Raw genomic sequence first — 26,625 nt, forward strand, 5'->3', positions numbered from 1 at the left:
GAATGAATATCAAGAGCAGAGTCTGCATTTTCTGGGGTACTGAGTGTTTTATTTCTCCCTTATATTCATGTAGTAGGAAACTCTACCTTACTTTATTATCTAGTCAGTCATATTACTTTGTAGACTCGTTGGTGGATTAGATAATTAGTAAGTAAGATGTTAATTACCAACACAACAGATACGGGCCCCAGAGAAGGTCACCAGCTGCCCAGTGATCAGGGCTGGGAGGACAGCAGCCTCAGCTGTGGTTTCTGCAGCATTGAGACCACGGTGGGGGGAGGGGAGGGACCACTGCGGTCGGGGGCTGCCCTGTAGGACATCCAGACAGAAGATAGCACCTAAAGCCACGCAGGGCAGCAGCAACTGGGGCATCTGGCCAGAGTCTCAGAGGTTCCGCGGCATCATCCAGGCATGAGAAAGACAGGCTGGAGCTGTGCTGATGGTGTGGGGCCTAGAGTTCCAGGCGAGAAACCAAGAGCAGAACCTGACCCTCAGACAGGGTCAAAGAGCAGCCTGGCAGGGTACAGGGAGGGAACATCCCCATGCAGCATGGGCCCCACTGTTCGTCCTCTGAAATGCCACCAAAGGTCGGGAAGACTCAAGTCCAGGCAGAGCACCTTATTAGGTTCGGGTCCAGCACAAGGCACTTGATGTAAAGGCTGTTCTGTGGGTGTGCGGGAGTGGGGGTCAGTGACCTCTCCCTGAGTCAGATTGGTGCCTGGGGACAGGTGAGCCTGCAGGTAGATAGCAAGCAGTACACCCACAGGGGCTGGTGGGATGCAGGGGCTGGGGGATGCAGGGATGGGACGCAGGAGTATGCGGGATGCAGGGGTGTGGTTTCCTCAGCATCCCCAGCACCCCTCAGCCTTGATCTGTGGGAGGAGAGGAAGGGAGGGGGAGCGCTAGTTGGCCCATGTGTGTGGGGCACCTTTCAAACAGCGGGGAGACCGGCATTCTACTTCTATTTCACAGTGAACGTCCCTCGGCCCCAGCACAGCAAAGCCTCCCGACCCGGAGGCTGCTTCATCGTGGGCTTCTTTGGTCCTGGAGTCCGTGTCTGTGGGCTGCTGGTCACTGGGCCGCGGGCAGCTCTGTGCCTTCAGAAGCCTCCCGCTTGGCCTTGAATGTGTGTTGCAAACAAATCCGTGAAGACCAACCCGTGGGGGCTTTTAGTGTGTGTTTGGTGGGGCTGGAGATGGGGGATTAGTCTTTTACTAAATGTCTATTTCTACGGGCGATTCTCTTTATTTCCCTCCTTTTATTTACAGTCACCCACAAAACCTGCTTCCCGGTATTTTTATTGTGTTTTTTATGATTCTTTATGGATTCTTGGCTATGAAAAGTAAACGTATAGATCATCATGAAAAAAAGAAAACTGGTTACATTTTTCTGGAAGAAGACCCCCCGGCTGACCACCAGCTGTACGCGGTCGTCATTGACACAGGCTTCCGGGCCCTGGCCCAGTTGTCCTCAAAGGTAACACAGGTGGTGTCTAAAAGGTGTCCAAGGGTGTGAGGGTGGCCCCAGAAGCCACGGCTGTCCTATCTGTCACCAGTCATCTGTCTCGGCTGCCCTGTCTCGTTCCTGGGCTGAGGCCACCTGCCCTTCCCACTGTCCCTGCCCTGTGCATCTGTAAGGGCAGGAGGTGGCCGTCACCTGCAGCTTAGTCCCTCTCCTCTTCGGTCTGCTCTGTGGAAGGCAGCCAGAGAGACTTTTCCTGTCTCTAAACAGAGCTCAGAGCCTTTGAGAACCCAGCTGTTCTCTTCTGAGTTGGTGTGAACCCACTAGCCACTACCCAGAGGTGGAGCTAGGGAGGAAGGGTGGCAATTGTCACTTCTGGGAGAGGCGGAGACGTGGCCGAGCTGGGAGTTCGGGGCTACAGACAGTACCCCCAGGAGCTGACAGAGGACGAGGTAGAGGGGGCTGGGGTGAGATGCAGTACAGGAGGGTGAGGAGAGGGCCAGCGTGGGAGCCCGTGGAGCAGCTGGCCCAGGGCGGGGAGAAGGAGGCTGCCCAGGAGGGGACAGGAGCCACACAGGGCCATGCAGACACGAGCCCCGCGGAGGATGCTTTCTCACGAGAGGGCAGGCTCCAGGATCCATGTGCACGTGAAACTCATTTCCCAGTTCCCGAGGGCACCGTGTCTCGTCCCTCCTCGCAGCTCCCTCCAGTCGAGCCTGGCCTGGGGTGGGGTTGCTGAGTGTCCCTCCTCCCCTAGCCCCATGCGTGGCCTCTGAGGTGGTTTTGTGGGAGGACAGAAGCTGGCAGAAGGCGCGAGGAAGCCCCTGCCCCAGCACTACTTGGGGTCTTCTGTTAAATATCCGGAGCTCTTATTCCGTGTCTTTGTTTTGAGGTTTACATTGTTTTATGTGGTGAAAATGGACTTTCAGAAACCAAAGAACTCCACTGTCCAGAGAAGCCCCTGTTTGAAAGGAATTCCAGACACACTTTTATCCTGAGGTATTCCGAGATATACCTGCTGCATGATTCGGAATCGATGTAGCTTATCACAGATACAGAAAGTAGAATGTGTGACATGGTCTCTAACAGGGGGCCTCAACTCACACACTGACAAGCTCGTGCAGTATATTTACAGTTTGTTATATGGAGTAGGTTAAACGGTGTGTTTATGTGAGGGAAGGAAGGAGGGAGGGAGGAAAATCCATTAGGTTTGCATGCTGGTAGAGTTCATAATCACAGTGTTTTCTGTGTCACTAAGCCTGTTTAAATTAATTGGGTTCACCCCAAATTAGGAGGAGCAAGGACACATGGTGTCCAAAAAATGCAGTTGGAGGAAGAGGGATAATTTATCATGACAGGAGTACAAGCACATAACATTTGTAGAAAATATGAATGTGCTAATTTAAATTATTTTTTCTGCTGAAAAATTTCATTTATAATATTTATCGATGTGGAGTATTATGTCCTCATTAAGGTAGAGAAAGTTAACTTTAGACTAAGCCACGCCAGACACAAATACATCAATGAGATTTGAGTGACTTTGATTTAGGGAAACTAATAGATACTGAAGACTTGTGTGCATGGTCTGAGGGATTCACTGTCGGATTTATGGTCCACTGGCCGTGTTCTGGGGGGCTTCACCCATCACCCTGCAGGACAGTCATCTGCTGACATGTCCACTCCCCTGGACCATCAGTGCCTTGAACGTGGGCATCAGGGCTGGCGGGGTTCCCCAGGCCACACCATCTGCACATGCTCGACTGATGAGACACTGTTGTGTGTGTCACTAGTGCTCCTGACCAGCTGGGCCCGCTCCGCAAGATCCGCGTCTGGCACGACAGCCGTGGGCCTTCCCCGGGCTGGTTCCTCAGCCACGTGATGGTCAAGGAGTTGCGCACGGGACAGGGCTGGTTCTTCCCTGCCCAGTGCTGGCTGGCTGCAGGCCGGCAGGATGGCCGTGTGGAGCGAGAGCTCACCTGTCTGCGCCGGGGGCTCGGCTTCTGGAAGGTACGCCCTGTCCCGGCACCCCATGGAACACCTGGCTGCCTGGCTGCCCACGTTGCCTGGCTCTGCTTCTTTCTCTGCAGCTATTTCTTTAAACTTTTCTGAAGTTGGGTGTATTAGCTCTTTTCTTAGTTATTAATCAAGATTTTCACGTCTTAAATCATGTATTCAGTAAGTGGCCATCAGGCATAGATCAATTTTCTTTGCCAATTATTAATTATTATAATGATGCTTTTCTTCTGTTAATTGTCACTGTAATGACATTGTTGGACTTATGGTTTCTGGTGGTCTGTGGTGTCCAGGGCTCCCTAATTAATGATTGTTCAGGGCCCTTCACAACCAAGACAAATGATAAACAATACAGATGTGGTCAGGGCCAGGATGGCAGGAGAGCATGAAAAATGACAAAATCACTGATAATCCCACGGACCAACTACAAGAGCTTTGATTTTTGCATGTTCCCTTACAACTTTTCCCTGTATACAAAGATATTTTATGCAATCATAATAATAATGCTGGTGCATTGAGCACTTTCTAATTTAACATTCTAGAGTAAATCTCCTTATGAATTTTCTTCAGGATCATTTAAGGACCATATAATGGCCTGGTGTGCACTATTCTCTGCTTAAGTATCCACCTGTTTATTTCTGTAATAGGAGGCGTTGTAGGAAACACTTTCTTGTGTGACTCCGTGTTTCTGGTTTCTGAGGCTGGGTCTCAGGCACTGGCGAGAGCTCAGTGAACACAGACACTTGCCCTCCATCACAAGACCCATGTGTCCCATTGTCACCTGCATGGTGAGAGGGCCAGCCAGGCTCCTGACCTTGACTTCTTCAGGCTTTACATTGCTAATTTAGTAAGAAATATGATCACGATGAATTTGAAATGAGTTTTAAATCAGCCACAGTGTATGGAAATTCTTTAGCACCTAAAACCGCAGGCCCGATTCAATGCCCAATTCAATGTGGACTTCCCTCAGGCAGTTATTTCCATGTCAGAATGACCATTTAGCTGATTGCATATGGTTAGCACAGGAGAAGGACATTATTTATTCTCCAGCTATTTTGCTTGGGAACTTTTGGTGAGAGACCTATGCTTACTATTTAGTCATATCCACAAGGCGGCTGTGTCCTATGAATCAATCATCCCTTGTTGGCCAATTTACATAGACAAGATACATTCTCATTCTGTTAAAACTGTTTTGCTGGTATTTGCTTGTGTTATTCTGCTCATATTCCATAATATCAGTTCTACATGAAATTCTGTTTTTTTCTACAATGTTGAGCACCAAGCGTTATTTGAATTGAATTCAAACTTCAAACTCTCTGCAATTCCATAAGCAACGTATCACCTGCTGTGTGGCGGGCAATGTACGGGCTGCTGAGGACAGACGTGGATGGGACAGCTCTTGGTGCACTCAAAGCCTAGTTAAAATGAACTGTGTTGCTGGGGAGAAAGTCTGAGAGTGGAGGGTTTTTAAAATTCTGTTAAGAAAACAAAGATGGAATTGACCTGAGGCTCTAGAGAGACAGGCATTTAAGAGACAGGTGAGGCAGAGAACAAAAGCTCAGGAGGCTCCTGCAGAAGGTTGGGGTGAACAGGGTCCATTGTGTGGGGAGCTTGGCTGGAGCCAGGGGCTGCTGACAAGGAGAGAAAGAGCCAGACACGAAGGGCCATACGGAATGTCCGCTTACACCCGGTGCCCACTAAGCATCTAGTTAAGGAGCCAGGATACAAGAGCCAGGGCATGCTCAGAAGACCACTGGTTACCAATTGCTGTTCACATAAATGTCTAACAGCAGGGAATCATTCTCCTGCGGTTTTTGTTCCAGCTTTTCTATTCTAAGTTCACGGAGTACCTGGAGGATTTCCACGTCTGGCTCTCGGTGTACAGCCGGCCCTCCCCCAGCGGCTACCTGCTCACACAGCGCCTTGCCCTGTCCTTCTCCCTGCTGTGTGTCTACGCGTGTCTCGCCGCTGCAGTCACTGCTGGAACACCAGAGCAGGTGGGAGGCCCCAGACCTACAGGGTAGCCCCTCCCGGACTAAGGAATTAGCAAAACGCACAGTCCCCAGAGAAAGGTTTAAACCAGGGGAAGTGAGCCCGTGTGCCTCGAGGGCCCTGCAGGCGATGCTGGGATGGCACTGGGCAGGGCTGTGGGGTGGTGGGCCGAGCCGAGCTGCTGCAGGAGGGAGCTCATACCCCAGGTGCCACGCAGCATGTCTCTTCCAGAGGGAGAGTTGGCAGCCTGGGTTGTCTTATGAGAATATGCCTGAATTTTTTTTTTTTTAAAGTTGGCAGGTTAGCCAAATATTAAACAAATCCTCTGGTTCATCTCTGGGGTGGGGCTCAGCAATCTGTCCATGGGACAGCAGGGCATGTGGCTGTCTTCATGGCACTGGGCGGCAGAGAGGCCTGATAACAATTACGGGCTGGTGGGATTTTTTAAAAAAGAATGACGTGTGTAGAATTTGTAAAAAGATGATGATGAAATATCATCAAGTAGTGAGTAGGGGACAGCTCTGTCTACCTGGGAGAAGGTTGGGGCCGCAGTCAGGGACCCTGAGGCTGGCCTCTCCTCGGAGGTTAACCGCTTCTCCTGACCATTGGGGCATTGGGGGTATTGATGCCTTCTTGTCGCGTGTCACAAGGATTAAATCAGCTGAGCACGTGCCTAGTGTAAAGTGGGTGCTCAGCAGACCTGTGTTCATCCCAAAAGGATTTGTACAAGAGGAAAACAAATGAATTCTTGTGCTTTTCTTATTCCTGGGATGGAAGGCAAAGATTCCCGAAGAGAGAAACTTCAATTAAATATAACGTGTACATTCACATTAATTATATTTGTAATGGCACAATGATCGTGCATTTCAGGGAGAGGTAATTGGTGCCATTGGATCATTGCAGCTTCCGCTGGATGTTGGCCCCACCAACGTCACTCCTGGATCTTTTGGGGTGGGTCTACTGTGTACCCTCCTGGCCTCTCCGGGGGCGCAGCTCCTGTCCCTGCTCTTCCGGCTCAGCAAGGTACTGTGGCCCTGTTCTCCTGAGAAGCACCTTCATGGCTGGGCAGCACCCTCTCTACACAACCTCTTTACCTCCACAGGACACCTTGGGGCCTTCCGGAGCTGAGCCACGCTGCCCCTTGTGTGGAGCACAGATAACCCAGGGTAAATGTGCACTAAAAAACACATAGAGACGTTCCCGTTGTGGCCAATCTGCTGAAAGTGATATTGGAGAGGGTGTAGGGAGGTTGGATAGCCGGCCTCAGCCCACCCCATCCTCTAGCAGGTTCTTAACTCCACCACAGGAAAGAATTCAAGAGCAGAGTCACAGTAGAAAGTGAAAACAGGTTTAATGTAAAGAGCAAGAAAAATTACACACTTCACAGGGAAAGTGTGGGCTGGCTCCAGACAGTGAGTGGCAGCCATACAAGTTTAATGCAAAAGTAAGAAATACACATTTTCACAAACTAAGTCTGGGCTGGCTACAGAGAGTGAGCAGACGCCTGCTCAAGGCAGGTTTAACATAGAAAGTAAGAAATACACACCTCGTGTGAAGTGTAGGCTGGCTCCAGAGAGAGTGAGCAAGAGCCCTGCCTTCTTCCTGGATTCAATTTTTACAGTTGGCTATCTATACATGTTCAGGCTATCTAATGAACATTCAACTGAAGGGGCAGTTCCTAGTCATTAACATAGCCTTGCACATGCTCAGTTGGTCTCTTTGGAGCATGCTCATTGGTCAAATTCTACTGAATACACTTAAAATATGCTAGGTGCTCTCTAGCACCCCCAGTGGAAGGTCATTCATAGAATAAACTCCTTTCTACTGGGCATGCTCAGCCACTGAAATTACATCTGCCTCCTTGGTCTCAAACTCTACCTGTTGGTGCCAAAAACAGGTGCAACAAGCAGCAGTAGCTCAGGACTCAAAGGAGGGGTCAGAGACCTAGGGGAGTGGTTTGAGACTCAGGGGAGTGGCCTTTAACCCAGGGAAAGTGAGCACCTCCTATCTCAACAGGAACTATATCTCCTACTTCCAGTTAGCATTGTGTTTATTATGAGTCGAGTTGATCGTCATTTCATAGGTGTAAAAGCCGTTTTGTTTTCTGTGGTCCGTCCATTTCCTTCACAGAGGTTTACATTCACCTCATAAAATCCTTTCTTCTGTGTGGTGTGTATGTGCTTGTCACTAGCTGGGTACATCAGGCTTTTGTCAGATGGGAGCTTTTCCAACTGCTTTGGCCCTTTGAGTTTATTACTTTTTAAAATTTGATATACTCATATTTGTCAGTATGTTCTCTTAAGGCTCTTTTTACTGTTTTAGTTAAGCATTTTTCTGAAGCTGCTGTGTTTCCCTAGGGCAGCCTCAGTGGGTGTGAGGGGCTTTCCAAGCCCACACCAGATGGCAGTGTCTAAAGTCCCCTTTCTAGCCTTGTCCTGGCTCTCAAAAGACTTGTTTTGGCTGAGTCAGGAAGAAAGAGTATTTCCTGGGGAAAGCGGTATCCCTAGTAACCCTGAACGTATCCCTCACTCAGTATCATACACTTGGCTTTATTTATTTTTTTTTAAATCAGGCCCTAACTCCCATAGAAGGATACCAGATGCACGGGAGCCACGCAAGGTAAATTGATAATTAGGTGCGGTAGCTAATTCTCTAGCAGAAAATGCTGACAATGAGGTTCTCCTGTGTTTCCCTGCCTGTGGTCTGGCATGGGTGGGTCAAGCCCAAGGTGAGATGGAGATGAGGAAAAGACCTATGTAAGACCCACTGTGCTGACCGGGCCATCCTCCTGAGATGCAGGTGGGTTCCCAGGATCCAAGCCACGGGGGCTGGCAGTACAGGTAGGATCAGGGAGGAGGAGTCTCAGCAGAGGCTGGAAAGGGGAAAGGGGACAGCCTGCTGAGTTTGGAAAGCCCCATGCTTATATTCACTGAAACACTGGCAGGACCAGTGGGAGACATGCTGTGAGCAGCGAGGCCCGGGAGCTTGCCTGGCCAGCTCCTGCCACCCCTCATGGGAAGTGGGGCTCAGAGGACCTGCCCCAGAGAGGGGAGCTCCGTTCCAGGTGGTGCCAAACAGGCCTGGACACGGGGCAATAGAAGGGCAGTTTGTAATGATGCAGCCATGGCAGCACATTTGCTTTTTGGATCGGTGCGACTACCCTTCACTTGGGGGTGATTCTTTTGTGGGGATGTTTTAGGGCACATATGATTCCCTGTGTTCTCCAGGATCTAACCTCTTGCTCGGGGCCACAGTGTGTCCCCTGTGCCTACAACATCACACTAGTGCTCTGCCCCTCCCACCCTGGAGCTGTTGCTCAGTCCATTCCTCTTGTCTGATTTCCCTCCTCTGGCAAGGTTGTGCCTCCCAGAGAGCAGGGTGTAACCCACAGACTGTGGGAAGCTGCCACAGAGCTGCCAGAATCACCCATGGGCACCCCGCTGCCCCCCACAGGGTACGAAGGAGCCAGCTCCTGGGCCTCACTGTGCATCCTCCCTCAAGGGCTCACCTGGGCCCTGTGCTTGGCACCTCCCCACCAGTGCCACGCCCGTCTTCTGAGAGGACCGACACGGCAGAACATTACATGGAAAGCCCTGTCCTTGGAGACATTGACCTTGGCCTGACCTTTTCATTCCAGCAGCCTGCATCAGCCATTCTCTCTGGGACTGACAGGGCCCGGAGGAAGGCATCGAGCAGTGATAACATAGCCGGTCCACCCCCTGAACTGGGGATGCGTGGGGCTGACCACAAGGAGGAAAAGAACCACTGCTGCCCTACCCGTCTACAAGGTGACTCAGGCCAGGAGGTTGGCAGGAAGGAAGGTGCAAGGAACTCTTTGGGGTAACCCTCCGGTTACGAGTGTGGCTCTGGAGAGATTACACAGCTGAGGGAACGGTGGAGACTGTGGGGACAAGCACAGCCGTGCCCTAGTGGCATGCATAGGCTCGATCCAAATCAGGACAGACCCTGCGGATTCCAGGTCAGCCCGCTTGGTCATCTGGGGTCTGACGTGGAGACTGGCCCCTCTGCCTGTGCTGCTGGGGGCCTCTCAGTTGGTTCAGGAGGGGAGGCCACCGAGGGCGCTGCACGGGCCCCTGCCGTTCAGGCAAAGACCAGCGTCCCAGCTCAGCGTGCAGGTGGGGGAGTTCCTCTTTCTCAGCCTGTTCTGTTCAGGCCTTCAGCTGATGGGATGAGGCCGAGCTGCAGTGGGGAGGGCCATCTGCCTTACACAGTCGTCTGGAAACACCCGCACAGATGCACCCAGAAATGTTTGACTGAATGTCTGGGTACGCCATGGCCCAGTCAAGTTGACACATAAAATTCACCGTCGTGTCTATGGAGTTTAACCTGCTGTGTGTCTGTCCTGCTCTTCCATAGCTCCCAGTGGTGTTTTTGAAGGTCTCATGTCCTGGTGGCTACAGGCTTGTCTGCGTTGGTCAGGCTCTGCAGCGTGGGCCCTTTGTGGAATGACTTCCCTGGCTGGTGGTTTGGGGACAGGAGTTCTAGGCTACAGGTGAGTTTTTGAGGTTTTCAAATACTCTCAGGTCCTGTGGTAGGAAGTCTGCATTTGTAAGGAAATCCATGCATTTCTGGGAACTCATAAAATGCAGGCACCAGATGTCACTTACTGCTTTTTCCTCCCTCATTTCTCCCTCCCACCTCCTGGGGGTGGATATAAACATGCAACCCCCAAAGAGTCACTTGGCCTGGCCAGCTCTGGGCCATCTGGGCCAGGCTGCCATCCCAGGTAATTCTAAAACTTGCAGGACCCTCACCTAAGCAAGAAAGGAACCTAGCCCTAGAGCTCCTGAGAAGGGCAGCGCCAAGCTGGGTGCACTGGCTAGAGCATGCCTGTCATCATCTCCCATTGCTCGGAAAAGCATTTGCCTGCGAGACACATGTCACAGAGTCTGATTTGTCCTCCCCACATGCTGCCTCTTGGTCTGGCTCCCTGTGCAGCTCAGGCCATCAGAGACCCCAAGGTCATTCCACGTGTCTTCTTTGGGCCTACATCTTCAGAAACCAAGACACTTTCTTCCTGACTCTCTCCCCTACCCCAATTGCATGTGTTGAGTCACCGTGAGGCTGGGCAAGGCGCTTAAAGCCTCTCTGCGCCTCAGTTTGCTCTCCTGTGAAATAGGGCTACTCAGAGCATTTAATCCACAGGGTTTTAGGCAGAGCAGGTGAAATGTTAAATGCAGTCCTTTTGGCACGTGCCTGTGCCCGTGAAGCACTGCCAGCATCCATTTATTGTGGTTGTTGCTGTGATTTTTATTATTATATCTGACTCAGTTCCCTCCCACTCTGTCCCCCGCATGCTGTTCCATCTGTGTGTTGGGTTTTCCTTTCTCCTGCCCACTGTGCAGCTTTGGGGAGGTGGATGTCCTCTCAGCAGGAAGGGACTCCCCTCCAGTGGGCAGAGAGAGACACCGTGCCCACGTTGGGCAGCCCCTCCCTGGCCGCAGCCGGCGTCCCATGAGTGTGCCGCCGCGGTGAGGGCACGGACCCCCCTGGGCTACGTCTTGCTTGGGTAGTGATGACTGTCAGGCAGCTTGCTCTGAGAGGTGCTGACCATGCCGTCTCCTGGGGCAGGTTTGGCCCGGCGCAGTGTGTGCAGTGGCTGCACCTGCTATTCCTCTCTGTGCTCTGCTGTGTCCTTGTCACCCAGCCACTCATGGTAAGGAACGCCTCCATCAGCAGGAGACCTGGGAGGGACGGGAAACAGTGGCTTCATTTTGGTAGCATATTACTTTTCTTTATAGTCGTGTTTAAGGTGTGGGAGGAAAACCTGGGAGCCAGGCCCTGTGCTCAGCCCTACGTGGGCCTGTTCCTTAATCCTCATAAAAATCCTCCAAGGATTTTTAAACCTCACTTTTCCTTTGAGGAAACTGAGCCCCAGAGAGCACAAGTCTCTTAGGTGGGGCTGCAGCTGGTGAAGATGTGGCTGGAGTCGAGGGCTGTGACTAGGAGTGTCTTCAAAACTGGGCAACGGAGCCCTCTTTGCGACCCGGTGACAAGAGCACAGCATGGGGCTGCTGACCGTCCTGTTTCCCTCCAGATCTGCCTCACAGCGCTGGGTTTTGCTTGGAAAAGAAGAGATGACAGCCACTTCTTTGTTGAGTCTTTATGTGCCGCAACCAGGAATCTGGACCCTGAGCTGGAAGAACGTTCCAGGGCCCATGGTCCCCCCTCCTCAAGCTGCCACCTTCCTGACTGGGCAGTTGACGCTGAAAAAGTGAGGATGCTGTCCCTGGGGCAGCCTGGTTCTGAGCAGTGCAGTGCATTCTCATCAGCCGTGTATGCACTTAGGCTTTGAACTCTGACTTGGTTGCATTTTTGGAGGCCCATGGGGTGTATTTTTATCTCTTATGCTGCTTCACACACATGTACCTGACAGGTGAACACATAGATTTATTTCCTTTACCCCGACCCAAAGAAGCCACAGCATCAAGAAAATGAGGGTATTTTAAAATACTGAAGCAAATGAGGTACAATTCTTGGCCATGATTTTAGAAAATTTTTAGGCAATTTGCATCTTAGTGGACCCACAGAAAACGCCCTCCTCCTTTCCTTCCCCCGCCCTTCCTTCCTTCCTTCCTCCTTCCTTTCCTCCCTCCCTGTCTTCTGATGCTCAGTTTTGCCTATTGTGTGTATAGCATTCTCTTGGGCAGAGCAGGTGATAGGAAGAGCGAGGCCTACCAGCCACCAAAACAAACCCACAGCCTGTTGTTAACACAAGTGCACGAGAAACGCGGTGCGCTGTTCTGTGCTCCTGTGGCAGAAGTAGAAGTCAGTTATGAGCACGGACGGCATCCCTGCTTATTTACAGTCAGAGCCTGCCTCTGCCTCTCAGAGGAGACCAGGGAGCTTCTCTGGGCCCAGTGGTGTGTCAGGGGCCCTGTCTGGGACTTCCTCCACCACAGCCTCTTGGCCTCACCTGGAACTCCTGATGATGGTGAACTGTGTGGTGACTGTCAACCGTGCACCAGTCATTGTGCTGTTGCACGCCTGTACTTTATTTACATCTGGTACATCCTTTGTTCCTTACAAGCACTTAGGGAACAGGCAGCACTATCTCACCCCATTTCAAAACGAGAAAACAGAAGCTCAGAGAGACGGAATAATTAGACGAAGGCCACGTGGCAGTAAGTGGGGTCTGGGTCTCAAACCTGGGTCATTGCTCCCCTTTTTCTGCACCCCCGCCCTCCAGCCCCTTAGTTTCCGAGACACAGCATGGCTGTGGTTTCCTTCCTGCCTTCTGAACTCCCCTCTCCTTTCTGCTTTCTTCTCTGCTCCCCACACACAGCTACCCTTTACCGTGCTGCGGGTCTCTGCTTTTTCTTGCTGAAGTCTCATCCTCAGGGGTGAGATTCCTTCCAACAGATTCAGCCATGATCGTGAGGGCCAGGCCTGCATCTCCAAACCTATGTGCATGTCCTGTGAGCACCTGCAGTTGCGATGCCCCACACACCTGAGCTCCCCCACGCTCCAGTCGCAATACACTCTCCCTTCTCAGGACTCAGGATGGTGTAGCAGCTGGGAGGGTCTGCGCATGTAACTTCTCATTGTACAGTAGCCCCCTTTATCTGCGGTTTTAGTTACCTGCAATCGACAAGAAAAGGGTGAGTATAGGACGATAAGATTTTGAGAGAGAGAGAGAGAGAGAGAGAGCAAGGCCACATTCATGTAAGTTTTATCACAGTATGCTGTTATAGTTCTGTTTTATTATTAGTTATTGCTGTTCATCTCTTATTTGCCTAATTTGTAAATTAAACGTTATCATAGGTATGTATATATAAGATAAAACACAGTATGTATAGGGTTTGGTACTATCTGTGATTTCAGGCATCCACTAGGGGTCTTGGAATGAATTCCTCGCAGATAAAGGGGCACTACTGTGTATTGTTTGCATACTTGCCGTGTATTTCTTAGAAACCTAGAGTCTTTGAGAGGAAGGGCTACCTCTGATCTCTCAGATGTCCCCAGTCCTGACCCGGTGTCTGCTCAGTAAATGTGTACTGACTGAATAAATGAGTTAGAGATAAATGAATGAATTCCTTCAATGGGTTGATTTACCTGGCTACTATTTTTCCATGACCTTAAACAGATACAATAATGCTTTCTTTTTTTAAAAAAAGAAAAAATAAAGGTCATTTCTTACTAAGACTGTACTTCAAAATGGCATTTCCATACTTGGAAGGTCTCTGAGAGAAAATTCCCCGGCAAATGCCAAAGATAATTGCTCCTGTAATTTGACAGTAGTAGACACGCCTTTCATGTAAAGCAGCTCTTTGTAATGACCCAGCTGCAATGCCTGCCAAAAAAGCTTGCCCAGGACATGGGCGGATTTTTAAAAATAGGTCTACCCCCCTCACCAACCCCCTCTGCAACAACATGGTATATGTTACCCACACAAAGTCCCTCTTTGTTCCCAAACACCCAGCTCCCAAAGCACAGTGATGCTGGCTTGGCAAGAACACCAGGGCCTCTCTCCTCCACCCACCAGCCCGCAGCTCACAGTGCTCTTGTCCCCCACAGGTCTTGGCTGCCCGACAACGAGCGCGCCACTTGCGCTGGGCACGCCCGCCGTCCACAGCCCTGCTCCGGGTCACCGGGGAGAGGATGAGGAGGGAGCGCCGCACACGGGCAGCCCTGAGGTGCGTGGGGGCTTCCGTGGGGATGGGCTCTCCCTTCCAGCCCCCTTTCAGAGGGAGCGTCCTCCTGCCACTGGTTGTTCTTGGAGGTTGTTCTCATCAGGGAGTAGGGAGTGTAGGTAGGGACACCGTGCTGGCCCCAAAGCCATCCTTTTCCATATAACAACCTGTGCTCCCCGCACATGGGATTCAGGGAACAGAAATGGAGTCAGGAAACTCAATTCTGCAGCCTGCGTGGATGAGACGTTGGGTAAGAAGGTCACCCGGCCAGCCTCAGCTTCCTCCATGCATGTGTAGATGCACAGCACCTGTGTCTGCACTTGGCATGCAGCCGGGGACTTCTGCTTCTTTGGGGCACGTTGGTGTGGGAGCCACAAGGCAAATACAACACCTGTGCCTAGGGCACTGATTTAACCCAAGTGCTCAATGCAAAATGACTTTATTTTTAAGATAAAACACAAAACCTAAAGAATATGCCGTGGCAAACCTCTCCAACTCAGACCCAGACATGTTTCACTCAGTGATAGCTCTCCAGCCCATCGCATCACTGGAAGGAGCCTCCTGCAAATACTGGTCCAGGCATTTCTCTACCTCCTGAAGATGAATTTGGTCTCTCAAAAAACATTCCGATGTAGTTCGTTGAGGATTTGGGAATTCCAGGTAGTTTTCCAGAAATGGTGTTGGTAAAGTGTGCACAGAGCACCTCCCGTGGTCTTTCTTAGCAATCCCCTTCATCACAGCGTGGAGCACCATTAGCTCTCCTTAAATATGAAACGCATACCAAAGCAAATCCTTTTCCAAAGAGAAGAGCCTTGGTTGTGTTAGGATAGCATATTTAAGGAGAGTGGGGGAGGAATTCCAGGAAGATGGAGCAGTGGCAAAGCTTTTCATCTTGTCAAATCTCCCCATAAAAATAGAGCAATTAAGACAGCAAAAATAAAACCCCCAGAAAACATGCACAGCCAACCCTGAAGAACTGTTGCCCCCCACTCTGCCCATAGGACCCATTCCAGGATCCAGGGGCCCCCCTCAAACTGCCACCAGGTAGGGACAGAGATGGAGCACCCGAGCCCTGTAGCTTAGTACTTCTGCAGAACACACAGAGGGAAGCGTGGGGTGTCTGATGCACTGAGAAAGCAGAACCCAAAGCTCCCATGGGCGCTATTCACTGGGATGTTGGGCCCATCTGGCAAGAGCTTGCGCGCTACAGGTCACAGTCGAGTGCAGGGTCTGGAGGTCTGGAGTCACCAGGCCAGCTGAGCTCAACAAACCCAGCTCTGCCAGGACACAGCCTCATCCTGGGGAAACCACTGGGGGCAGCGTCCAAACAAAGCAGGACAGACCCAGAGAAAGCAGCTAGAGACAGCAGATTTGCAAAGAGGTAAAACTAGTTCTTTTTGCATGTGACATGAGTAAAGTCTGGAAAATCCTGTAAAAATGAAAAAAAAAAAATACTACTATGGACAATTAGAGAATTTAGTAAAATATCAGGTTATAAAATTGAGATAAAAAGCCAATATTCTTTGTATACACAAGCAAAAGCCAAACAGAAGATTTAATAGAAGACTTTATTCAACACAACAAATAATAAAATACAATAAATACAATAAAATACACTTAGGCATAAATAATCTAAAGAAGAAATGCACAAAACTTATATAAGAAAATTATAAAACTGTCCTAAAAAACACAAGTGTAGACTTAAACAAATATAAACACACACTGTGTTGAACAGGAAGACACAACAACATGTCTTCCTACAGTTCTCTCTAAAATCATAAATAATAAATTTAATTATAAATAATTAATATAATCTCAGTAAAATGCTTTTAGATATATTTTTTTCTTTTTTTTTTGCTGGTTCTGGCCAGTTGTAAAGTTAGTTTGGAAGAACAAGTAAACATGAATAGTCAGGCAGTAAAAACCTGAAAGGTGGAGCAAGAAGGCAGATATTAAAATAAACTGCAAAACATGTTAAAAAAAGAGTGTGCTTTTTGGCACATGGATAACAGACAGACCTGTGAAATAGAACAGGAAACCAAGAAGACTCAAACACAAATGCCAGAGTTAACTTACACTAAAGGTGGCACCGCAGATCTTTGGGGAGTAGATGGAGTTTTTAATAAGTAGATTGGGATAATTGACTAGCCACATGGAAAAAAAATAATATTGGATGCTTTTGTCACACCGTGCACAAGTAAATTCCAAATGGGTAGAGGTTTAAATGTAAAAGGCAAAACCATACAAGTACTAGAGGAAAGCATGAGGAAAGCACGTTTCTCTAAGACTTGAGTGAGAAATATTTCTGTGAGCTAAAATACAGAAACAGAAAGGGAAGAAAAAAATAAATATCATTACATAAAACTTGAAGAAGAGAAAAAAATTCTACTTGGCAAAAGATGCCATTTGCAAAATAAAAAGACAGTGACAAACTAGTAGAAAATATTTGTAACAAAGTTTTAATATTCTTAATATAAAAGAGGTTCAAAAAAAAAATGAAAAAAACCAACAACTCCTTAGAACAAAAAATGGGCTGGAAAAGTGAAGACAGGTCACAGAAAAAAGAAACACAAGCAGCCCTTGCACTTAACAGAGAATTGCGAATTAAAACTGCAAGAATCCCAAAATGTGGGCACGGACTGTGTTGGCGAGGGTGTGGCAGAAAAGTCCTCCGATAAGGAGCTGGCGGAATGTAAAGTGGTGCACCCTGGGGGGGGGGGGGGGGTTGGGAAGCCTCTAGCTCAATGACAGATGCATTTCCTTTCACCCAGCAGCCCCACTTCTAGGAATCACCCATAAAGGCACGTTAGCAAAACACGAGCAGACCTGTGCACAATTTACCAGAGACCTTTGTAATGGGAATATCCTAGGAGTAACCCACAGGTCTTCCTGCAGGGGACAGGAACACAATGGAGTAGTGTCTAGCTGTCAAAAAGCATGCGGGGGGCTGGCTGGTTAGCTCAGGTGGTTAAGAGTGTGGAATTGATAACACCAAGGTCCAGGACTGTTAGATTCCTATACCAGCCAGCCACAAAAAACCAAAAAAACCCAAAAACATGCAAATTCTCTCTCCAGACTCCTAGGGAGAGGCCTTCAGGATCTGTGTTATGTGAAAGAAGTCAGGTTTGCTGCCAGCTACTTACTGAAAGGGACTATGACTATATATGCATGTGGATCTGCTTATCCTAAGTAAAACAAAGGAAAAACACCCAGGCAGCTTTAGAAAGTAGTTTCCTATAGGGTAGAGAAGAAGTAAGATTTTAAAAACTTTGTGTTAAGGTTAAAAATTTGATCTTACAAGTCTAGTCCCAAAGGACAGTAAAGTACTCTGGGGAATATCATAAAGCTGTTTTCACTATTTGTATTGTAGTGGAGCATTGTTATCTTTATTCTGATTGTTGATTTGTTGTGGGATAAAGCAAATGAGGAATTATGTAATTTTCTAATTATTTCATTCCCAGTGTCCTTAAAGTGGGATTCTTAGTGTGGGAGCAAGGAGGTACAGATTTGAGCTAAAAAAAGTTAAAACTTTGTAGTCTTGAATTTGAATTGAAAGTATAAGTGTAACATCGTGTGATTTTTTTTTAAGAAAAAAATTTTTTTCTTTACTAAGAAAAGGCCTAGAAGCAACCCAGAAGCAATGCGCACCCCTGGCACCTAGATTCTAGTCTGCAAATGCCGTTTTCCACCAAAAAGAAGCAGGAATGGTTGGGCTTCCTGATCTGAGGTCTGTGATAGAAATGTACAAGATGAGCCCGGAACATTTCTTAAAGCAAGAAAGCAATTAGTGACACTAGAACCATCGTCAAAGGACTCAGAAGCCAGTTGGAAGAGGCTCACATTGGTCATAAATGGGGTGATTTGACATCAAGTCAAGAATAGAAACTGCAATGAGTTGATGCTTATGAAATATATTTAAAGCCATGAGTTCATGGTGACACCAACAAACGGAATTGATCCATGTTGGCGAATGATCAGGAACCGACTTCTCAGAAACCGGTAAAAGCCTTTCTTTCCTATACAAACTGTACCCCTGGGAAACCACATAATGGAGAGGAGATTTCTCTTTATATAGGTATTCCAGCTAATGAATAAGGGCCAAATGGTAGACTAGAATGTGACTATTTTTGCAAGTTTTAGGGAATTAATGAATCTCAGCATCACTCATCAATAATGGCCAACATAAAAGAGAGAGAGAGAATCAGGCATTATGTGTCTCCCGATGGAAAAACACACCATCATCCATGAGGTAACCTACCCAGAACAGTCCCATCTAAATCTGATGAAGTGTTTTTGCCAACTTGTAGTTTACGATGAGAACACATTAAATACCATGATGGGGAAGCAAGACTCTGAGAACTCCATAGCTCAAGGAACCAGCTTGCTCCACAAATAAATTGCAAGGAAACTACAAAGAGATGGAGAAGATTCCTATAGACGAGAAGAGACATGAGAAGAAAAGAGGTGAATGAATAAGAAAAACCACATGATCATCTCAGATGCAGAAAAAGCATTTGATAGAATTCAACATCCATTCATTAAAAAAAATAAAAAAAAAAACTCTTAGCAAACTAGGAATAGGAGAAAGGATGTCTATGAAAACCCTACACCTAACATCATACTTAATGATTGAATTTTTTTTAAGATGAGTGTCAAGGCAAGGATGTCCTCTCTGACCACTCTTACTGAAGTCCTAGCCAGTGCCACATGCACAGGCAAGAAAAAGAAATAAACATACGGATTTGAAAGGAAGAAATTAAACCTTCTGTTGGCAGATGGCAGTCTGTGCAGAAAATCCCAAATAATGTACAAAAACAAAAACAAAAACAAACTCCCATAACTAATAAGTGAATTTAGCAAGTTTGCAGGATACAAGTTAATGTAAAAAAGTAAATTGTGTGGGCCAGCCCCGTGGCTCACTTGAGAGAATGTGGCGCTGGTAGCACCGAGGCCGTGGGTTCGGATCCTATATAGGGATGGCTGATGCGCTCACTGGTTGAGCCGTGGTGCGGACAACACCGTGCTGAGGGTTGCGATCCCCTTACCGGTCAAGGAAAAAAAAAAAAAAAAAAAAGTAAATTGTGTTCCTAAATGCCAGCAATGAATAACTGAAAATTTAAAAGGAATATCAGTTACAGTAGCACCAAGGAAATGAAGTACTTAGACGTGAATCTAAGGAAACTTGAGCAGGATCTGCATGCTGAAAACCACAAAACACTAATGAAAGAAATCAAAGGACTAAATGGAGATACACTGTGTATGTTCATTGGAGCCAAAACATTCTGAAAAAGATGAATAAAGTCTGAGGACTGACACTATCCAACTTTAAGACTCCAAGACAGCATGGTGTCTGGGGTCAGAATAGACACATGTATCAATGGAACAGAATAGAGAGCCCAGAAACAGGCCCATACACATCTGCTTAACTGCTTTTTTGACAAAGGCACAAAGATAATTCATGGAGAATCATAGTCTTTTTCAAAAATGGTGCTGGGAAAATCAGCTGTTGATGTGTCAAAAATGAACCTCAACACGTCCCTCACACCTTATACAAAGATTTCCTCCTTGGGACTGAAAAGCCTGGTTCCATTACAAACGTTTTGTCACATGAAACACCTGGATATGTACACTCGGGGTCCGTGAGGATTCTAACTTCAACATTTCTTCTTATAGAGACATCACCACGTACACCCTCATGCTGCTCCTGCTTTTGTTCATGATATATGGGAAATTCTCCCAGGATGAACATTCTCTCAATCAAGCTATCCGGAAGGAATTTATAAGGTAGGAAGGCTGGGGAACTCCTCTAGATCTGGGCCTTTGCACTAGTTCATGGCCAGCATGTGCCCAAGGAGAAGCCCAGAGCTCAGGGTTCTAGGTGGGTGCGCATAACTTTGTTACCCTGAGCAAGCCAGGTCACGTCTCTGTCTTCTAGTACAGACAGAGTGTGGCAGGGGAGTGGCCCTACACGCCACCTCATCCACTCCCTCGGTCCGTTTTTCCTGTGCATGATTGAGGCCCAAGGAGGGTCCTTGCCACAGTCCCACATACGAAACACAGGAAAAGTTGTCAAATTGTCTCGGGGATGTTATTTCCCCAGTCTTACTAAGAGGCCTCCATTCGCAGACTTTGGGCACATTCTTAGCATCTTGTTTTGGGTAAATAGTGAAACAAGGATATTTCAAGGCACTTTAAGATCTGTGCCAAAGCAGTGTCTAGTAGTTTCTTTTTCGGTGAAGACATTTGAGTTCTTCAGTCAAAGGCTTTGTTGCAATTCATAATAAACGACACCAGTTTCAAACAGTTCGTAATACCCCTCAAGTTCTCTATACCATTTCTCATGTGTTCATTTGCTTCTTCCTACTTTTAAAAGTAGTAGATGTTCATCCTAGGTAAACAGGGAGGAACTGAAAAATATAAAGCAGAAAAATGTTCATGGTGCCTCCAGGCAGAGGCAAGCAGTGATTGCATTTTATCTGGCTGTATTTCTTTTCCATGTTTCAAGGTCTCTGAAATTGGGATGTGTATTGTAATCAACATGTACATTGAATGTAGCATTCTTTTTCTATTGAAAGCTGTTCTTAAATCCATGGTCAGACTTTATTTTCTTCTGCCCCAAATAGTTGGATAGCTCTTTCAAGACAGTTTGTCTTTAAATTCTGAAATGTGTGATATGAATTAACACTGGTTCTTCACTATGGTTTCAGTGGCGGGAGAGAAAATAATTCTGCGTGTTCCAGGGTTGACTTTCTGTTGCTCGGGAGAATGTTTAAAAACATTCCTGCAGCGTTTCTATGAATGTGTCGCCTTTGAAAAAGTAATTCAATTTGATGTAATTTTTTTTTTTTTTGGACAGTGTGAGTGGCTGGAAAATCCACTTAATTTTATCTATTATTTCAGAACATATTAAGTTTTATCTTTTGCAAGAGAGAGGGGTATTAATACCAGCCAGATAATAGTAGCATACGTTGTTCCCCTAACCAGATATTACCCACTAACAAGATAAGAAGACCTGGAAATCGAAGTCCCGGTTTAATGAGTCTAGACTCTCCATAGCTCAGTAATCCAGATTTTACTGCCAAGCATTCTAATCGTAAAACTGAGTGGTATTTTCTGCCTCCCATTTGCAAAGCCCACAGTTATTTCCATTAATGACCAGCTTTCTCAGCTCTCCCATCCGTGCAGGTGCAGCTTGTGCCAGCAGATGGCGTTGTGTGCAAAACGAAGTGACAATTTGGGCCACTCTCTGGAAAAGGAAATCTAAACATGTAAAACTTCTGGCTTTTAATAGTTTATTTCTTATCTCATATTTCAAAAGATAGCATTATTAGACATATTTGTCATACAGATTTTTGTCTGTTGATATTCATATCAGAAGTATTGCAGCTGAGATAATATTTGTGAGGTATCTCCTGTGCACATGAGACTTCATGTGCTTAGATAGCCGCTGAGATGTTGGCTCCCTATGGGTTTGCAGAGACCTTATGTTTCCCACAAAGGTGCAAAACCTCACTGCCCCTGGACACTTTGCCACTAGGCAGGGATATTTATGTGTCCTGCTTTGTAATGGAATGTTTAAAGTGGACACTCTCCAGCTTATCCGCCCTCCCGGCCCCCGACCACTCTCTCCTTCTCTAGGTACCCAATCCTGAAACGTCAACAACTCCTGAGGGTTTGGCATTTGCCAGCATTCCAGAGAGAGGAATTGAGGCCCAGAAGGGAAAATGGATTACATCGAATTCAGGACAGGGCTTCTAGTTTTCACTGGCTTTCCAGGTGACTCGGAGCGTCCTTGGACTCTGGGCCTTACTACCTTCATCTGCAAAGTGAGGGAGTTGGGCTCCTGGATTCTGTCATATTTAAGTCATATTTAAAGTGTTTCTGAACTCAATAAAATCCTCATGAAATTCCAAGCAAAACAAAACAAAAATAAACCACCAATAAATGAAATAAGCATTCTACCCAAGCGCCATGAATGGAAAATAACTGCCGATTTAATCTTTTGTATTGTTTAGCTAGCTTTGCGGGCCTATTTTATTTAATGGCTGTAATTAATCCATACAGGACCAGAATATTCTTGGGCTGCTTGGTTCACTACCTGCCTCTGAGTGTGCCAGCAGTGAGGCCCAGAGGTGTATGGTCGGGCATGGGACATTTTGGCTCTGGCTCACTTTCAGGTTCCTCTTGACTTAGTTTCTTTAATGTTATCCTGATAGCGAGCAGGCATCAAGAAGTGATAACATTTCCCTGAAAGTTACGCAAACTCAACGTGGCTATAACATCTACAGTACTTTATTTTGTAAAAACATAGAATATGGAGCATCTTAGTCTGTGAATGTACAATTGGTTTGTCTGTCCACGAGTCTTGCTTCCCAGGGCAGATGATTAACACGTTCTCGGTTGAAGATTAACCACCAGCCTTTTCCTCTTCCTCTCGCTTCCCCTCCCTCTCGTTGCCTTTCTCCGTGCTCTCTTTGCTCCTCGGTCCTTCCCTTCCTCTGATGCTGTGAACACTTGTAGAGCTATGCCTGCTTCCTTTAGGACTCTGTGTCTGTCTCCTTATGTATTCTGCTTTCCTGGAGCCTTTCTGTTCTTCATCTCACCCTCTAGATGCTTCAGCAGGTCTCCAACTTGCTCTGCATTTGATACGTGGCTTGACAGGGTTTTAGAGAAGTGCAGAGAGTTGGGAACAAGCACCCAGTAAAAGGCCTGCATAGATTAGCGTCTAAGAATGTATAAACGAATGAAGATCAGATACTTGAATGGATGGGAGATAATCGCTCTGTAACAAAAGGAAATAAACCAGTCAGATAAGTTAGTTCCCTAGACTTTTATTCACACATGCTATGGAAATTGTTGATGCCTAAATTGTTGGTTGAGGCTATTTGTGTATCTCTATTAACTTATACAATAATGACATTTCTTTGTCCTTGATTTCTTTTCCTTTTATATTGTCCAATTTTTGTCATGACCCTTTTGAAACACTTTTTCTGAATTATCTCTCAAGTCTGCCCTTAATTAATGGAATCTCTGCTCCACATCCTTGCCTGAGAACACAGTCTCAGTGGTGTGCTAGAAAACAGTTAACAACTGGCTGTCTGGAGAACAAAATTGCAGATTTATAGCATCTGCCCTGCCAATTTCCATGCTGTGAATGCTCCCACCGTGGTCTGTGTCACACTGCCAGTGTGACATGGCTAAACGTGGTGTTGGGAAGAGACGCACACAGTGGCTCTGGAGCAGGTGAGAGCCGGCTCTGGCACCCCACTGTCCTCAGCCCAGCTTGCTCTCACAGCCAGCTTATCAGAGCCACAGTCATCATTTGAAGAACTCGTAGTCAGTCTGTTCTTGGATTGCTTTCTGGGACAGGCAGGACAATTAAAATTGTGTGTATTGGATGACTTATCTTTTCTTAACTTCCTTTCACTTTTCTACAAAATCACCTTCCCTGAGAAGTATTTTGGTCTCCCCTTTCCTTGGAGAGATGCCTGGATGACACAGCACCTCAAACCCATTTCTGCTCATGCTGCAGGGAGTTGAGGAGTGCACCGTCCTTGCCTTTGTGCAGCGGCCCTTCATGGGACGCCACACGTGGGAAAGTTTGTCAGGGTTCAGCGACAGGCACTCTGCCTTCTGTGAGACAACACAGTAGTTTTTTCTTTTTCCCCTTGGCCATCACCCAGGCTAGATGCACGCACCCAGTGCCACCCTGTGCAGGTAGCCTGTGCACATGGCCTCGTCGCATCATCTGAGCAAGCTGAAAATGATCCATTTGGTCAGCTTGAAATTATTTCAGCACTCCCATAAGTCATTTCCTTGGTGGAAAAGTGAAGCAGATATCTAATCAGTGCAACAGAGCAGCTAATTGGAAAGAAAACAGACTAGGTTTGTTGACCTCCTACTATGTGCTGATATTGCACCTCACCTGTGCCTTTTCCTCTGAGGCTCCCAGCCACACAGGCTGGTTGAATGCCATGCCTGGCGGGCACTCAGTGCGGAGAAAGGGAAGGACTGTGTCCCGGCCTGTGTGGCTCGGCGCCATCTCCTGCACCAGCCTGGCCAGCTTCCACACTCTTCCTACCCTTCCGGGCATGTGGGTGCCCTTGCCGTCCCTCTGCCTGGAACGCCCTCCCTCAGAGGATCACGTGGCTCCTTCCCCATCGGCCAGACCTTCTTTGACACGACCCCTTGCACTGAAGTTTTCAATGGCCTCTGGAATTAAAATCTCTACCTCCCATCCCACCACTTCCAGTCTGTCTTTTCTGCTTGTTTTTTTCTCCTTAACATTTATCACTGACGTAGTATATGTTTTCCTAATGTATCTTATTCAATTGTTTCCCATCTGGGGCAGGGATTTGACTTTCTGTTCTAGCGCCTAGAAGAGCGCCGGGCACTCGGCCTTGTGCAGTAGAATTTCTCGAGTGATCAAGTGAGTGAGTGAACAGGTGACTGTCCACTGTTCTCTCTCCTCTCCTGCTGCTGAGGAGCAAAGTGGGTTCCAGGGCTCTGTGCCTCCTGCTGCAGGTGGCGTTGGGTAAGATCCTACAGAGCACCTGAAATCGGAATGGGAGAAAAATCGGCAAGAAAAAACACTTCTAATCTCACTTTTGATGCAGGAACAACTTTTTGTTTTTGTCCTTTCATGGAGAAATGCCAGAAACCCCCTAGGTGGCCTGAGAAGCACCGATGACTGGTGGCAGTGGAGCCTGACCACGCTGCTGGATGGCCTGTACCCGCAGGGCTCCTCGATGGCTCAGGTGGGCTTTCTGTTTCCTTTGTGCAGTAGGTCACCTTGGAAAAGCCACATTACACTGGGTGAAACCATCAGAAATTCATGAATGCCAGCGGTGTGCAGGTTCCTGAATGACCGCAGAGGCTACGAGGCCAGCAGCTCTCCACCGTGGGGACCCTGGGCAACAGAGCGTCCACTGCTTTCCTGCCCATAACCCACACCCCCTTCACACCCTCCTCGGCTACATTGACTTTCCGGATCCCTACACTTCCCAAGCCCTGGCTAGACAGGAGGGGGATGGCAGATCCACAGGAGCCCGCGGGCTGAGGGGGTGCAGGAGAGTGCCCAGAAGATTCCAGTTCAGTGTGCGAAATACCATGACAAGGGGACCCAAGGAGCACCCAGAACAGAGGAGGAGCAAACAGCTAAGATGGGAGCTTCAAGGGAGTTTCCAGAAGGAGGCAAGGCTGCTCCCAAGTTCTGAAGAAAAAGCGAATATGCATTTTGTACAAACCCACTCCTTGCTCACTTTTTATTTCCCCCTTTAAAAAGGATAAAATATCTTTGTCCTCGTAATCTCTTCTTTTAGCCTGGAGCTCTTGGAGGAAAATGCTACCTAATAGGCAGTGCAGTAATCAAGCAGCTAAAAGTCTCTCCTGGCAGTTCATGCAAGGTAAGATGCTCTCTTTCTTTTTGCTACTAAAAATGAAGTAGAAAACTCTGGTGGGAAACTGGTAGGTCATCTTAACTTCTCTGGGAGTTCGGCTGGTAGTGTGAAATTGTCAGGGCGTGAAATGGGGGGAGCATGAGCCTCTGCCCCGCTTTCTTCTCCCCTTGCCAGACTTTCCAGACGCCTCTTTGAGTTCTTGGCATTCTGCTGCAGGTTGGCTCGATTCACTGTTTTCCCTTACAGACCTGGCATTCTAGGCAAAACCAGGATTATTAATGCACAAATCTAAAAATGGAATATTACATATCCTTTTCTAATGGAGAGGGGTGAACAGAGATGGGCACTTTACTTGTATCATCCTGTGATGGGAAAACCTGCAAATTGTTCAAGCCCTAGACTGGCAGGTGTCTCAGGTGCCAGCCCTCAGTGGGTGGTGCCCTGATCCCCTCACTCAAGCCATAGCTTGGAAGAATCTAGATGAGTTGCAGAGAGCCCTTGGAGGGGGGCAGAGTGCCACATTGCAGGACAGAGTGCAGGATGGTCTTGGGAACAGGCATCTGCTGCTGCTTCTGACTGGTGGTTTTTTTCTACAGCCTCCCAGGCCATTTTCAGCGTCCATCGAAGACCCTCTTTCCACACGTAGCCCCGAAGTTGGAGGCCCTGAGAACCCCTACATGATAGACACAGAGAACCAAAACATGACCCCGAGTGGTCTAGGGGGCTGCAGGGCAAGGGGAGATTGTGTGCTTAGCCTGGGCAGAACAAGGTCAGTGTGATTCAGAAGCCAGCACTCACACGAGCGTGCTGGTCACTGCCCAGCATGGGCATCGCTGGAAGTGGCATGTCTGCAGCAGGTGCAGTTCCCACTGGGTGTGAGAGGTGGCCCACCACAACCAGGGGCTGGTGCAAGACTTGTCCTTGTTGTGAAATGATGAAAGAGTCACACATTAGGTTGTGACACACCCACACTCAGGCCATCAGACTCCAAGTGTGTGGCAGAGAGCAGAGCTGTTGCTAGAACAGCTGGAGGTCATGGAACATAATGGACATTTGTCCTGTGCTGATTTCTGCTGAGCAGGGTGTTTATGTGGTCTCCTTTAATC

General features: G+C 47.8%; 1 protein-coding gene across 1 annotated transcript in view; it reads left to right on the forward strand.

The window, feature by feature from the left end:
* Nucleotides 1–26,625, forward strand: part of PKD1L1 (polycystin 1 like 1, transient receptor potential channel interacting) — a 128,105-nt gene that overhangs the window by 89,935 nt on the left and 11,545 nt on the right. The window contains exons 34-49 of the mRNA XM_063087766.1: nt 1,269–1,476; nt 2,354–2,460; nt 3,252–3,468; nt 5,298–5,471; nt 6,370–6,489; nt 6,569–6,632; nt 8,039–8,085; nt 9,104–9,254; nt 9,844–9,979; nt 11,059–11,143; nt 11,525–11,701; nt 14,005–14,123; nt 19,794–19,904; nt 24,769–24,877; nt 25,442–25,525; nt 26,116–26,288. Coding sequence (XP_062943836.1) covers nt 1,269–1,476; nt 2,354–2,460; nt 3,252–3,468; nt 5,298–5,471; nt 6,370–6,489; nt 6,569–6,632; nt 8,039–8,085; nt 9,104–9,254; nt 9,844–9,979; nt 11,059–11,143; nt 11,525–11,701; nt 14,005–14,123; nt 19,794–19,904; nt 24,769–24,877; nt 25,442–25,525; nt 26,116–26,288 — 2,082 coding nt within the window. The remainder of the gene's footprint in view (nt 1–1,268; nt 1,477–2,353; nt 2,461–3,251; nt 3,469–5,297; nt 5,472–6,369; nt 6,490–6,568; nt 6,633–8,038; nt 8,086–9,103; nt 9,255–9,843; nt 9,980–11,058; nt 11,144–11,524; nt 11,702–14,004; nt 14,124–19,793; nt 19,905–24,768; nt 24,878–25,441; nt 25,526–26,115; nt 26,289–26,625) is intronic.

This window comes from Cynocephalus volans, chromosome 2 (genome assembly GCF_027409185.1).
Source record: "Cynocephalus volans isolate mCynVol1 chromosome 2, mCynVol1.pri, whole genome shotgun sequence".
In the NCBI taxonomy this organism is placed as follows: Eukaryota; Metazoa; Chordata; class Mammalia; order Dermoptera; family Cynocephalidae; genus Cynocephalus; species Cynocephalus volans.